The sequence below is a fragment of the Rhinolophus hipposideros genome (genome assembly GCF_964194185.1).
Source record: "Rhinolophus hipposideros genome assembly, chromosome: 10".
Taxonomy (NCBI): Eukaryota; Metazoa; Chordata; class Mammalia; order Chiroptera; family Rhinolophidae; genus Rhinolophus; species Rhinolophus hipposideros.
Genome location: NC_138056.1, coordinates 1257399 through 1270861, shown reverse-complemented (window position 1 = coordinate 1270861; position 13463 = coordinate 1257399). Strand labels below are relative to the sequence as shown.

The 13463-nt window shown below is 55.8% G+C and overlaps 1 protein-coding gene across 5 annotated transcripts in view; it reads right to left on the bottom strand.

The window, feature by feature from the left end:
- Window positions 1-11858, bottom strand: part of LSP1 (lymphocyte specific protein 1) — a 35068-nt gene extending 23210 nt beyond the window's left edge. For 2 of the 5 annotated variants that reach the window (XR_013994299.1, XM_081064118.1), the window contains exon 1: window positions 11739-11858. Coding sequence is in view for 4 of the 5 variants with exons in the window: in XM_081064118.1 (XP_080920244.1) it covers window positions 11739-11806 (68 nt within the window). In the remaining variant the exon portion in view is untranslated. Of the gene's footprint in view, window positions 1-417; window positions 1510-11738 lie in introns of those variants that run through there. The other 3 variants (XM_081064123.1, XM_081064121.1, XM_081064122.1) reach the window with 3 other exon arrangements.
- Window positions 11859-13463: the final 1605 nt, after the last annotated feature.

Sequence of the window (13463 nt, the reverse complement as noted above, 5' to 3'; positions counted from 1 at the left end):
AGCCCAGTGTCATCATGTGTAAAGTAAGGATGACTGGACGATCCCCAAGGGTCGGTGGGACAACAGGTGAGGCCTCAGAAGCCTGTGCAGACGTGCTCTCCATCCTGAGAGCACTGAGCCAGGGCAGACCGGCCATACAGGTGGAAGAGGAGGAGACTCGGCTCGCGTGCACGCACCTGCACGCGAGTGCCTATACCCAGCCGGCCTGGCACACCCCTCACCCTGCCCACAGTGTGGGGGCCACTCTTGCCGGGCTGGGCCAGGCTCCTGGAAAGAACTGAGGGAGCCCTACGCCCGGGGCTGGCCTGGCACAGCCACCCCGGCCAAGGCTCAGCAAGTGCCAATCGTCCGTGGGTGGCACCGGCATGGGCGTCCTGCCCTGCCCTCGGTGCCCCGGCTGGGCCAGCAGCGACCTACCTCAGGAGGTGCTCCAGGCCCTGTTTGCTAGAATTCCTCCTCAGGATTGCCGGGCTGCTCATGCTGCTGGCGGCCGCCCGCCTGGCCAGCGACCTGGCCTGACCCCAGCCCTGGGGACGTGCGGCTCCTTCTTCAAAGGCTCCTGTCCGTACGCCCTCTGTCTGCTGCCCTCTGTCTGCTGCCCATCCTGTGCCTGGGACCCCTCTCTTCCCCTTCTCTTGCTTTTTAGTCCTTTTCTTTTCTTTTTCTCTTTTCTTCTCTTTTCTTTTCTTTTCTTTCCTTTCCTTCCCTGCCCCTCCTTCACACCCTCTGTCTGTCCCTCTGTCTCGGGCTGTCACTCACTCTGTCTGACACCCCCTCCCCTGTCTCTTCTCTCTGTCTGCTGGTCTGTCCTGGCCCCTCTGGCCCCTGGGAAGGGTCTCCTGGGCTGGCTCCCTGCGGGCTGCCCCCCGCTGCCTAAGTGCCCCTCTGTCCCCCGTCTCTGGGCCTCGGGACTCTGTGGGTGTCTGGACCCCCTCCTCCTCAGACTTAGCAGCTGCTTCCCTTTCGTTCCCCCCAGCCCCCTACTCCGCCCCCCTTGGTCTCCTCCACCTCCACTGCTCCCTCCTTCCCAGACTAGTAAAAATGTCAGAGAGAAACCCTCCCAGCCCAGCAGAGGGGCTCAGTGGGACCTGGTGGCCTTGTGATGGGCAGGAGCTGTCCCCTCTCCCCTCCACCACCTTCACAGCTCTTCCTGACTCACTCCCTCTCCCTTCTCCTTCCTCTCTTCTCATGAGCTTGCAGGGGGCCTGGTCCCCCATACCTGTCTCTCCATCCCTTCGAGCCTCTCTCCTCACCCTGGCCTGTCCTGGCCTGGCCCACTCTCTGGCCCTCCTCTTTTTCTCTCCTGCATCTGTCTTTTAGGTTCAAGTCCCCTGCCCTGCCCTCTCACCCCCTGCCCTGTCCAGCCCTCCCCTGCCCTGCCTGGTCCTGGGCACTGAGCCCCTTCCTCGCGCGTCCCTTGCCTCCCTGGTCCCAAAGCCAGACCCTCTCTCCTCTCTTTTCCCTCTGGTGTCTCTCTGTCCCTATCTCTGTCTCCCTCCCTCCCTTCCCTCCCCCTCCCTTCCCTCCCCCTCCCTTCCTCTCCCCTCCCTTCCTCTTCTCCCTCCTTCTCCCTCCCCCCTCTCCCCCTCCCTCCTGGTGCTCCATTTTTCCTTTGTTTATTCCCAGCCCTTTGCTCCTGTTATCACCTCTAGGGGGAGGCCGGGCACCCCAGGAATCCTCTCTGCTCCCCAAATGAAGAAACTGCTGCCCTCCCCAGCCACCCACCCCCAGACTGCACTGGGAGGTCAGAGCGGCGAGACCCCAAGAGGCAGACACCAACACAGCCTCTGTGGTTTGGTACCCATCCTCCCAAGAAGTGGCAACTGGGCACAAGGTCAGGCGGTGCCCTGGCCAGCCGCGCCCCCTTGCCCCTGGTCCTTTGGCCAAGGCCCCAGAGAAGCAGCCCAGCCCATTGTTTCTCTGGTTGGGCTTAGTCACCGTGACTCACTTGAGAAGACTTGAGGCTAGTGGCTGGACAAGGGGAGGGACTGGACTCCCTTTCTGGGGGAGTCACTGAGGACCAGCCATCTTCCATCTAGGAGCTCGCCCTACTGGCTAAGCTCACACCACCCTGAGAGGTGGAAACCATGTACCCATGTCCCGGGTGGGGAAACAGAGGCTCAGGCTGGTGTCCAGGGTCTCAGAGCCAGGGCCTGTGAGCCAGACCACAAGCCAGGTCTGAGGACGGCTGGCCACCCCAGCACTGGCCCGGAGAGGCCATCTCTGTGCACATGGCCCGGCCTGAGCCCTCCAGCCCCCCGCTACAGAGGCATGGCCGCTCTCATTTCCTCCACTAGGGGACATGTGCGTGGACAAAGGGCAAGGTTATGATCACACGGGCAAGCGGGTGAACACGCCAGTGAGTCACTGTGTGAAGACACTGTGTGTTGGAAGTGGCGGCAACAGTGGGAAAAATTCCACTTGGGCCCAGAGCTCCAGTCTGCAGTGACTCAGGTGGTGGCCGGCTGGTGGAGGCTTTGTGGGGGTCAGGAAGTCTGGCTCAGAGCCCCCCGCCCACACATCAGGCTGGGTCCCGTGACCGGTCCTGGAGGGGAGCCCAAGCGTCTTCCCTTCCCTCGCACAACCCAGGAGGAGCCGAGAATGTGGGGAGTGCCGAAAGGCAGCTGTGCCCATTGCCCAGCCCCAGCGCCCGGCCCAGCGTCCAACACAGACCTCAGGATTCTGACAGAATGAGGAGGAGGGCAGGGCGGCAGGGCCAGGACACAGCAGACCAGCCAGGGACGAGAAAGCCTGCACTGCGTGTCCATGTCAGCCTGCCCATCACCCCCTCACCCCTTGCTCCTAGTCCTGGAATCCCAGTCACGGCCAGGAATGGAATGTGCCAGGGCATATTTTGGTTCAAAAGAAGGAAAAATATTCATACCTGGGATTGAGCAAAGTCCCTGACACAAAGAGCTTAGAATTGCACAGCTTTCTACCAGAAATACTAATAGGTGGGAAGTGGCAAGAACAGGTCTTTAAATGCAGTGACCAGGATTCATGGTTTACAACTAGGAAAAACAGGGCAGCGTATTTGACCTCAACTCTCCATCATTCATCCATGCACCCACTCGTCACCATCCATTCATCCACCCATTTCTCCATCCTCCCATCCATCACCCATCCATCCACCCACCCACTCAGCTATCCATCCATTTATCTGTTCACCCATCCATCCATCATCTACCCATCCATGCATCCATCCCTTTTATATAGTTACATTTATCGTATCATTCATCATTCTATCCATTTCTCAATACATCTACACCTTCAATTATCCATATAAACACAATATACCCTTCCATCAGTCCATTCAATCCATTCAAGCATTCATCAATACATATATACCAATGTCCATCCATCTCTCATCTCTACATTTCTTCATTGAGCAAGTATCCATCCATCTAGCCATTCACCCATGCACCCATCCAACCATCTATCTAAATGTCTTATGAAACACTTAGAAGAAGCGTTCAGCTAGCCACCCTTCCATTTGGAACATAATAACCACTCAATACATGTCAATTACTATGCTGTGTATGTTCATCCACCAATTTGTGTATCTGCTTGCCCAGATAACCAACCAGCAGCTGTGGTTAATACGTCTTTCTATCTTTTTAAATATTATGCTGTCCTTATACATACATATTTTAGTATTTACTCATCCCATTCATACATCCCTCATGTCTGTCCATCCATCCATCCATCCATCCATATGTCCACCACCCACCTTTCCATCCAGCAAGTCATGCATTCAATTGTGCATATATATGTGCATATATATATATATATATATATACATATATATATATGTTTTCCCAAACACAGTATATAATATACATATTCTATTCCTGTCTTATATTAATTTTTGCTCCAAAAGACGTATTACAGCATATTTTCAGGGAATGTCTTATTTTTCATGTACAACAATCTACATTTATTCAAATACAGTCATGTCATCTTCTGGAACATTGTCATAACGTACTAACTGCGTCCATCTGGCTGACGATCTTAACTGGGGTTTATTTTCGGGGAAACACGGTCGATATGTATTTGTCCTTTCATATACACATCTGCCCATCATGCTGCCCATTAAGTCATCCAAATGAGTTAGTACTTAAAGCAGTTGCTAATACATGGCAAACCTTCAATAAATGTTAGTTACTATTATGCTCATCCATCCGTTCACTAATCCATGTCTCATTCGACCAACCATTCATTCATTCATCTCTCCATTTATCTTCATGCAATTGTCCATCTATCCATATACTTTTCAACAAATCTATTGAACATTTACTATATTTTACTTTTTAGGTGCTGGGGATTCTGCATTTCTCTCCTCTGACATTTTTGTGGGAACAAAATTGTAAATATTTGTATTTACATTAAGTAAATATTTACTGTAACATATCAGATGATGGTAAATACTATAGAAAATGTAATTCAAGGTAGGAGTATATGGAGTTTTGGAAGGGATTGATATTTTACGTATAATAATCAAAGAAAGCCTCACAGGAAAGACTCAGCCTTTCCTTATTTCAAAAGCGACTTGAAAAAAATGAGAGCTAGCATTATACATTGGTGGGAGAAAGTGTTCTAGGAAGAGAGAACTGAGTGCAAATTTTCTGATTTAGCCCTGTCTGTTCATCTCTCCAGACTACTGAAGTCTATCTCTTCAGTAGTTCACCCAGCATCAAGCCATATGTCTATTTATTCACTATCTGTCATCTTTCCCATTTATCTATCTCTTTCTGTATTTGCCCATCTATCCATCTAAAAATCTATCCATTATGCATATCCATCCCTGTGTCTACCTTGCCTTATAACCTTCTATTCATCTGCCCAGTCATTTATCTGTCTACCTTCCATCCATCTACCCACCCTCCCATTTATACTTCCATTCCATGTGTCCATCTGCCAATCCATCCAAAGTCCGTTCATCTCCTGGACACCTGCACAAAAATCTATCCGAGTTGGTGATCGGCTTGATATACACAGGTTCAAAATAGTTAAATACATGAATAGAATCATTAAATGATTACAATCAGCATCCATTTGATAGGCTAATATTTGTGTCATGTCTGTTGGTACATATTCTAAATATCATGTCTGCATGTACCCATCCATACATCGATGTGTCTGTTCATATATATACACCCATCGTTCTATTTATCCACCCACATTGCCAAACATCTATCCATTTGCCCATCCAATATTGCTACCTCTTCTACCACCACCGCCACTAGCTAACGTTTATGAGAAATTATGTGCCAGAGAGTTTTCTAAGTGCTTTCCTTCATTATATAACCGTCAGAAAATCCCGATGGGGTAGATAGTATACTATTTTAGTGAGGAAACTGAGATACAGAGAATTAAGTAACTTGTTCAAAGTCATATACACCTATTTTCATTACTTTTATAAGTCAATCGTGTATATTTCATCACTCCTCTTTTCCATCAATTTATCTGTCTGTTTATCCAAATAGTCAATTGACCATTCACACACTGATCTGTCCATTCATCTATCCACCTACCCATTCATTCATCCAAACATACATACATATGTTCTTCTATCCTTTCATTTATTCTTTATTTATCCATCCATCCATCCACCCATCCACCCATCCATCCATCCTTCCATTTACCCACCCATCCATCCACACATCCACCCATCCATCCTTCCACCCATCCATCCATCCATCCTTCCATCCATCATCCATCCATCCATCCACCCATCCATCCATCCATCCATCCATCCATCCATCATCCATCCATCCATCCACCCATCCATCCACCCATCCATCCATCCTTCCATCCACCCACCCATCCATCCACACATCCACCCATCCATCCATCCACCCATCCATCCATCCATCCTTCCATCCATCATCCATCCATCCATCCACCCATCCATCCACCCATCCATCCATCCTTCCATCCACCCACCCATCCATCCACACATCCACCCATCCATCCATCCACCCATCCACCCATCCATCCTTCCACCCATCCATCCATCCATCCTTCCATCCATCATCCATCCATCCATCCACCCATCCATCCACCCATCCATCCATCCTTCCATCCACCCACCCATCCATCCACCCATCCACCCATCCATCCATCCACCCATCCACCCATCCATCCTTCCATCCATCATTCACCCATCCATCCACCCATCCATCCATCCATCCTTCCATCCATCATCCATCCATCCATCCACCCACCCATCCATCCACACATCCACCCATCCATCCATCCACCCATCCACCCATCCATCCTTCCACCCATCCATCCATCCATCCTTCCATCCATCATCCATCCATCCATCCACCCATCCATCCATCCATCCTTCCATCCATCATCCATCCATCCATCCACCCATCCATCCATCCATCCATCCATCCTTCCATCCATCATCCATCCATCCATCCATCCATCCACCCATCCATCCATCCTTCCATCCATCATCCATCCATCCACCCATCCATCCATCCATCCATCCATCCATCCATCCATCCATCCATCCATATACGGATCCATCCATTTCTCCATCCACCCATCTACCCTCCATACATTTATCCATCAATTCATTTTTTCTTACTTCCTACTTTTCGTCATCTATCTTTCCTTTAATTCACACTTTTCTCCATCATTGAGTCTTTTGTTTTCTCTTTTTCTTCTTTTGTGACTAAGATATGGTTCATAAGCGTGGGGCCCAAGAAGGTAAGAGAGCAGAATTTCATGGCCCAGTAGACTGAGTGCCACAGTGGAACCTAAGCAGAGGCTGGAGAGGTAGGGACTTGTCCTCTTGTTCAGACATTGTCACACCACACACCATACCCACTCACAAATATATGCTCACAGAGTAGTGTCCCTGTGGAAGGTGAGAGCCTGTGACGGGGAGGACAGTGGGTCAGGGCGGGTGGCCTCAGTGGCTCCTGGGTGACTCCAGGCAGAGAGCAGTCTCTGACTTACAGAGGAGGCAGCCCCAAATGGCACTAATCTGTCTTCTGTGTTCCTTAGTCCAACAAAGGAAAAGGGGCCAGGGTGGTAGGACTTGGGTGGAGTGATGACACTGGGTTTGGGTTAGGGCTGGTGGGGAGAAAGGCTGAGGCTTCTCTCTAGATTCTTCTGGAATCAACTGGCTAAATCCACCTGTCCCAAGTTCCATTTCCTTTGGAGGGGAGGCAGCTGGGAGGAGAGGAAGTGAGGGAGGAGGAGGCAGCCTTGGGTTACCTCAGAGGCGAAGCCAGCAGAAGGGCAGGTACGTCTAGGAAGGAGGGGCACAGATACCTGGCGTGAGGGGCTGTGTTCTTCCCTGCAGTTGGAAGGGCCAGCGTCTGAGATGCCCCCTGCCATGGGTGGGACAGGGCAGTGACTCTCTTACTGTCCTCACTCACAGCCCATGTGGCAGCTGGGGACGCCAAGGCTCTGAGAGGGATGGGAAGTGGGTGTCCCCACCTCCTCTACCCCATTGTTACTGTCACAGCCCCACAGGCCTAGTATCCTATGTGTACATGTGTGTGTGTGTACATGAGGGTCCTCGCTTGCAGAAGCACCTACAGTACCTGGCAACCAGGAAAACGGGGACCCCAGAAGGGCAGGTAGGTGTAGTGTTGTTTGGGTGTCCGTGGGGGGCTGCCCCCTACCCTGTTCCAGGAGGCCTGAGCCCCTCCCACTCCTGCGGGAGGTGGGTGCCTGCAAGGGGACACAGGCACTCCCTGGGGCATGGACGACCCCTCCCTGCCAGCCCTTGAGACCAGATAGCACTTTCTCCCACCCCAGCAACTCCCAATGTCCCAGCTTAGAGGCAGTTAGCAAATGGAGTCTGACCCCAGGAGAGGACAAGGGACTTTCCTCCCCCTGCCCCCCATCTGTCTGTGTCTGGCACTGCAGTGTTGTGCTGGCAGAGCAGACCAAGGAGGCCTGATTTTCTCAATCCCCGAACCTCCTATAAAGCCCACACAGGCCCCCCAGCCCCTCTCTCCAGGTGCGGGTCCTGGCACACACACCTCCAGACAACTTTCTCCTCTAAATCTCAGCTCATTCCCGTCAGAGAGGCCCTGATTCTATCTACCTCTGGGGAACTTGGGGGTAGGGGAGTTTGGGGGAGCTCCCTGCTGGATGCCTTGTGACCACAGCCCCCAGTCTCCAAGAAGCCTTTTGGAAGCTCCTGGAAAGGACATTTCTGGTGCCAAAAGCTAGAGGCGGGCATTTGGGAAGGGCTGGGCTGGAAAGGGCTGAGGCTCCTTTCTAGACACCTCTGGAAAAAACCACCTCGTTCTGGCAGAGCCAGTCCTACTTCTGCTTTCTGGGCAGGTCGCTGGGGTGCTCTCTCACTGTGCGCCATGCTGGGTGGACCTCAGAAGGCCCTCCCTCATCCCCACGGGAACTTCCAGGGGCAAAACTTCCGGCTGTGCTGCGTGGGGTTATTGAGCACCTACAAGGGGCAGTCCAGCCACTCCCGGGTTCCCCCAGGCCTTCCCGGGTCCCTGGAACCCCAACCTTGAGCCCACAGGGGGCACAGGCTCCCCAGAATCCCTGCAAAGAAGGGAGCTTCCGCTTTCCGCCAAGGCCATGCAGGGTCTGTGTGCTGCTGGACAGACGCCTTCCGGCAGTGCCTCAGCCCCTTAAGCCAATGTTTCTACCTGTGAAATAGGAGGGCCCGGGACCACCTCACTGGGTCCCCGAGGACAACCTTGGTTTGAAGCATTGGGTGAAGTCTGGCAGGGCAGCGAGCTTGCAGTCTGAGCAGCTACGACTCCAGATGGGGAAACTGAGGCCTCAGGGGCGTGGGCTTATTTGCCCAGAAAGTACTAGTCCAGGCATCAGCGGCTGATGTTGGTCATGACCCCAGGACCCAGCCTGTCCTCCTCCTCCCACTGGCACTTGGGACTTGGAGCCCAGGAGAGCAGAGCTCATGTTCCCGGCCCCACCCCTGCTGGTGAGGACTCCAAGGGCCCACCAAGGGCCTCTTCCAGCTGCCACCCATAGGCCCATCACTCTTGTACCCTGCGAGGGAAACCAAGGCACGGGCAAGCCAGTAGGGTCATAGAGGGGAGCGCAGCTGCTATGCCAGCTCACGGTGGCACCGTGGTGGCGCCTTACCCTGTCTGTTCCCCAAGACCCCCCCAGCACTGCCCCTGTGTGACTCCAGGGATGTTTTATGAGACAGAAAAGCCCTAGAAGGTGGTGGGGGTGCAGAGAAGGATTTCCGGCTTCCCAAATCGGCAGGGGTCCCGCTTCCCGGCTCAAGGAGGGAATGTGCAAGGCCCCAGATGGAAGGCGGGAGGAAGCCGGGACCTCCACCAGCCTCGCCAGGGGTTAGGCAGCCAGCTCAGCCTTCCCCTTCCCTTGGGAAATTTCCGGGTGCCCAAGACCCCTGACCTGGGGGGAGGAGAAGAGGGGGTCCACCTGGGTATCCTAAGGCCTAAAGCAGCTCTGACGGGGAAATGGCCCAGGACTCAGCTCCCCAGTTCTTCCACCCCAGGAGCCTGAGTGGCCTCTGGCACTGCCCACTGCTCTAGGGCCACGTGCCCTGGCTGTAGCAGATGGTGTCTGCCCTGCTGGGAGCGCAAGTGGGTAGGAGGGCCGCCTGGGGGCCTGGCTGCAAGGGGGTTTCTGACCCATGGGGTCCCACCACACCCTCCCACCCTTGGTTCCCTCACGGGAACGGGACCATCCTAGGGCAGTCTGAGGGAGGAGGCTCTATCCTGGGGCAGTCTGAGGCGGCTGCCCAATTGCCCCATTGGAGAGGCCTGGCCTGCCCTGGGCTGGCATGCTGGTTGCTGTCTGAGGCCCGACAACCTCTCTGACAGCCTGTGTAGGTCCGAGGGCAGGTCTTGCTGGCTCTACTCCAGTCCAGCAGACCCAGCATACCTCCCGGGGGCTCCCAGGTGGGGCTTCCCAAGACACAATCCCCTCCCTGGATGTGGGGACTTCTCACCCCCAAAGGAAAATCCCCCATTTCCTCAGTCACCTTATGAAATGAGAACCCGCCCTGCCTCTCGGTTTCATTCTGAAAGGTCGGTGTCGCACACCACGTGGGGGGGCAGGGGCTTGCCACAGGCAGCCCAGGTTCAGGGAGCAGGGTGCTTCTGGATGGCTCTGCAGCCCGAAATCCCACACAGGCGAAGCCCAAGTCCCCGGGATAGGCACCAAGACACCTTGGGGTCGGCCACGCAGAGCCCCTCCTCCTGCTGCCTTGGTCTCCTCTCCTCAGCTTTCGCGACAGCTGGGAGGGGCTGGTCAAGGATGGGGCCAAGGAGGGAGGCAGAGTGCCCGGCCAGGCAGCTCGAGCTGTGCCCTTCTACGGGCATGAGGTGGCTGAGAGCACGGGGAGCTGAGGGTGCAGACGGTGCTGACGTGAGGAGCCATTTCGGAGCGGGACACAGCTGTCCTCAGTCACCTGCTGTATGCTCAGAGCACCTACCTCCTCTAAGGACGCAGCCATCCCCCTGGGCACACAGCCTGGGCCCAGCCTCCCCCCCGGGTGCTGTGAGGGGCAGTGTGCACCTGCAGCCCCGCCTGGCACACACACCCTGACCCAGACCCAGGCTGCCTGGCTCATCCCAGGCCTCACCTGGGATTCAGCAAGTAGAAGGTGACCTGCCACCTCCCTCGCACGCACACGCACACGTGCACACACACACGGGCTCACACACACGGGCTCACACTCATTTCCCTCATCAGTAAAGGTATCATCACAGCATCAGCCATTGCTGTCACCAGCCTCCAGCCGAAGGCCTGGGGTCAGAATCCACTTTGCAAGCCAGCGCTGAGGCTGTGGGGACCCTGCCCGTGCCTGCTTAGGAGGCCCTGGGCGCCCCCCCCCCCCCCCCCGTTTCCTCTCTTCCCCTCCGAGCCGCAGCTCTGGATCTGGTGAAAGAAAGTCAGCCCGGGCAGTGCCATCTCCATCCCTGTGACTCTGGACTCTCCCCCTTCCCCTTCCCACTGACCCGAGCTGCAGTCCCACTGCCCTCCTCCTGGCTGGTGGTTTCTACCGCATCCGCTCCCCATCCCATCAGACATCCTCCTGCCCTCCAGCAGCCCTTCCCGGGACCTGGTCCCTTGTCCTTTGCTTCTGCACAGGCCGGGCCCCAGCGGCTCCTCCTGAACAGCCTGGGGACAAGGGCTATGTCTACACAATTCTGGCAACCGCGGACACACAGGTGGCCCTTTCTGCCAGTAACCCATGCACAGCCTTTGCCCATACCCCCAACCAACAGTGTCTGCCTGGCACTCGGAACAAGTATCTGCTGGCAGCCTCAGCCTCGCCACTAGAGGGAGGGGTCTCAGCTGCGCCCCAAGTATGGGCTCTGAGGGTCCTGAAGCTGAGCAACCCCTCTTGATCAGGCCCAGCCCTCCCCTCCTCACACCCACCTCCAGCCCTGCAGCTTCGGACCTGCCTCCCCAGGCCTGGTCTCTGCCCCAGCTGTCCAGCCTTCATCCTGGGTCCCTGCCTTGGGCACCCAGCCCTCCTTGTCCTGGGTCAGCATCCCACTTACTCGCAGGGAGAACTTGGCCTCTCCCGGGAAGGCCCAGCCGCAGAGGCAGGCGCCACCGCGGGGTGACGCGGGGTCCCGGGAAGGTGGCCTGCAGCTTGAGTGCGGCCCGGGTCCCCCACCGCGCCCTGGACCTAGTGTTGAGCGTCACCCCTGCATAAATGCTCGGAACGGAACACCGGCCCCGTGGCCTCCCAATGCACAACGCACGGCTGCCCCACGGGCCCTTACCCGGCACCTTCTTCTATCAGCAGCTCTTCCTGCTCTTCGGAGCCCAGGGGGCTCGGAGCCTCCGCCATGGGCCTGGTGTCCGTCTGTTCGGAGATGCGGGCTGTGGGCTGTGTGTGCCGGGGCTCTGGGTGCTTCCTGGGGCGGTGGCCTGATCCCCCACCCCCCGCCGGCTTTCACTTCCCCTTTCCGGCTGCAGGTTGAGGTTTGGGCTGGGGTTGGGGTGTTGTTTTTAATCTGTTGTTGCAAGAGAAGAAAGAAAAAAACCCAACCACCAGGAAGCATTAAGCAAGTTGCAGGAACCTGGGGTGAGAAGCCCCATGAAGGCAGAGGGGTGGTATAGGGACTGGGACACCGTGCCGTCCAGACTCCCGGTGACATGCAGAAGCCCCACCAGCAGCTGTGGCCTCAAAAGGCCTTTCGCGTGGCGGGCTGTCCCCAGCGCCAGGGCATGGTTCTGGCCCCTGGGACCTCCATTCTCAGCACCTATCTTCTCTGGAAGGAATCTTCTGGGTGTGTTCGCAGAGCAGGGCACACCTCTTCTCCACCCTGTCTCGACGCCCCTGACAGGCCTGTGCTGTCCAGGTGACCTGTGGGGTCCTGCCTGAAAGCCCCCACGTACCACATGCCCATGTCTTGTCCTTATACTTTCTTTACTTGCCCCATCTGTTGGGCTGTGGGTCTATCTGTGGCCCCTCCCCTTGCCCCTCAACTCTGCCTCACTGCACCCCCAGTCTGTGCCCAGGGAGCAGAACTGATAGGCCAGGTCCTGGAGTAGTGTGGGGGTGCCAGCAGGACTGAGTCTGTTCCCCCCTGTACTGTTCTCAGCTGTTGAGAGTGGCCAGAACAGGGGCTTGGAAATCAGGGAGGGATGGTGGCAGCTGTGGGGGCCAGACCCCAAAGCTGGGTGCCTTGGGCTGTGTGCCATCCGGCCATGCTGGAGCAGCTACACAGGTGATGGACACTTCCCTTACAAGACCTGGGCTGATTCCTGGGACCACGAGATGGGAAAAGTGAGCCCAGGGCCATTTTGCCAAGCCCTGGCCAGCAGTGGACCTGAGAAATCCAACTGGAAGGGACAAGGAGGGGCCCTGAGGCCAATGGGGGCAGGAGAGAAGCTCACTGGGAGAGAAGGCAGTAAGGCCCCCTGAATGTTTGTCCATCAGGGTGGGGCCTGGTTGAGGGAGAAGCTGACAGGGAAGGCAGTGAGGTCCCGGCCCCCACATGCACCAAGGTGGCTTCTCATTCACCTGTGTGGCGAGGCGGGAAGCGGCCCCATACCTGCAAATACAGGGCAGGACTGAGCCAGGCCCCAGGCTGCAGAGAGACCACCAGGGTCCTGGTAGCTCTCGGGTCCCCTCTGTGGTTTCCAGAGCCACTTTCTGTCCAACCGCAGACATGGTAGTTAGTTGTCCACCCGACCAGGGCCCAGACCCCAGTGTCCTGGCCAGAACCCCCAGGGCACAAGCCCCTTTTGCCCTCTTGGCACCTTGCTGGTGTGTGTGACCCGGGTTGAGTGGTGTTTGGATCCTTCCTCTGGCCTGTGGTGAGGTCAGCCTCAACGTAGGAGCCTTGGCAGGACTGGGGGGCAGGTACAGCCTGGGTGCCCTCAACATATGTTCCCCCACCCCACCATGAGCTGCTCAAAGGCTGGGCTGGCTCCCTTATTTGTGGGGCTCAGGGCAACATGAAAACGTGGTGCCTTTGTCCACATACTACTAAGAATTT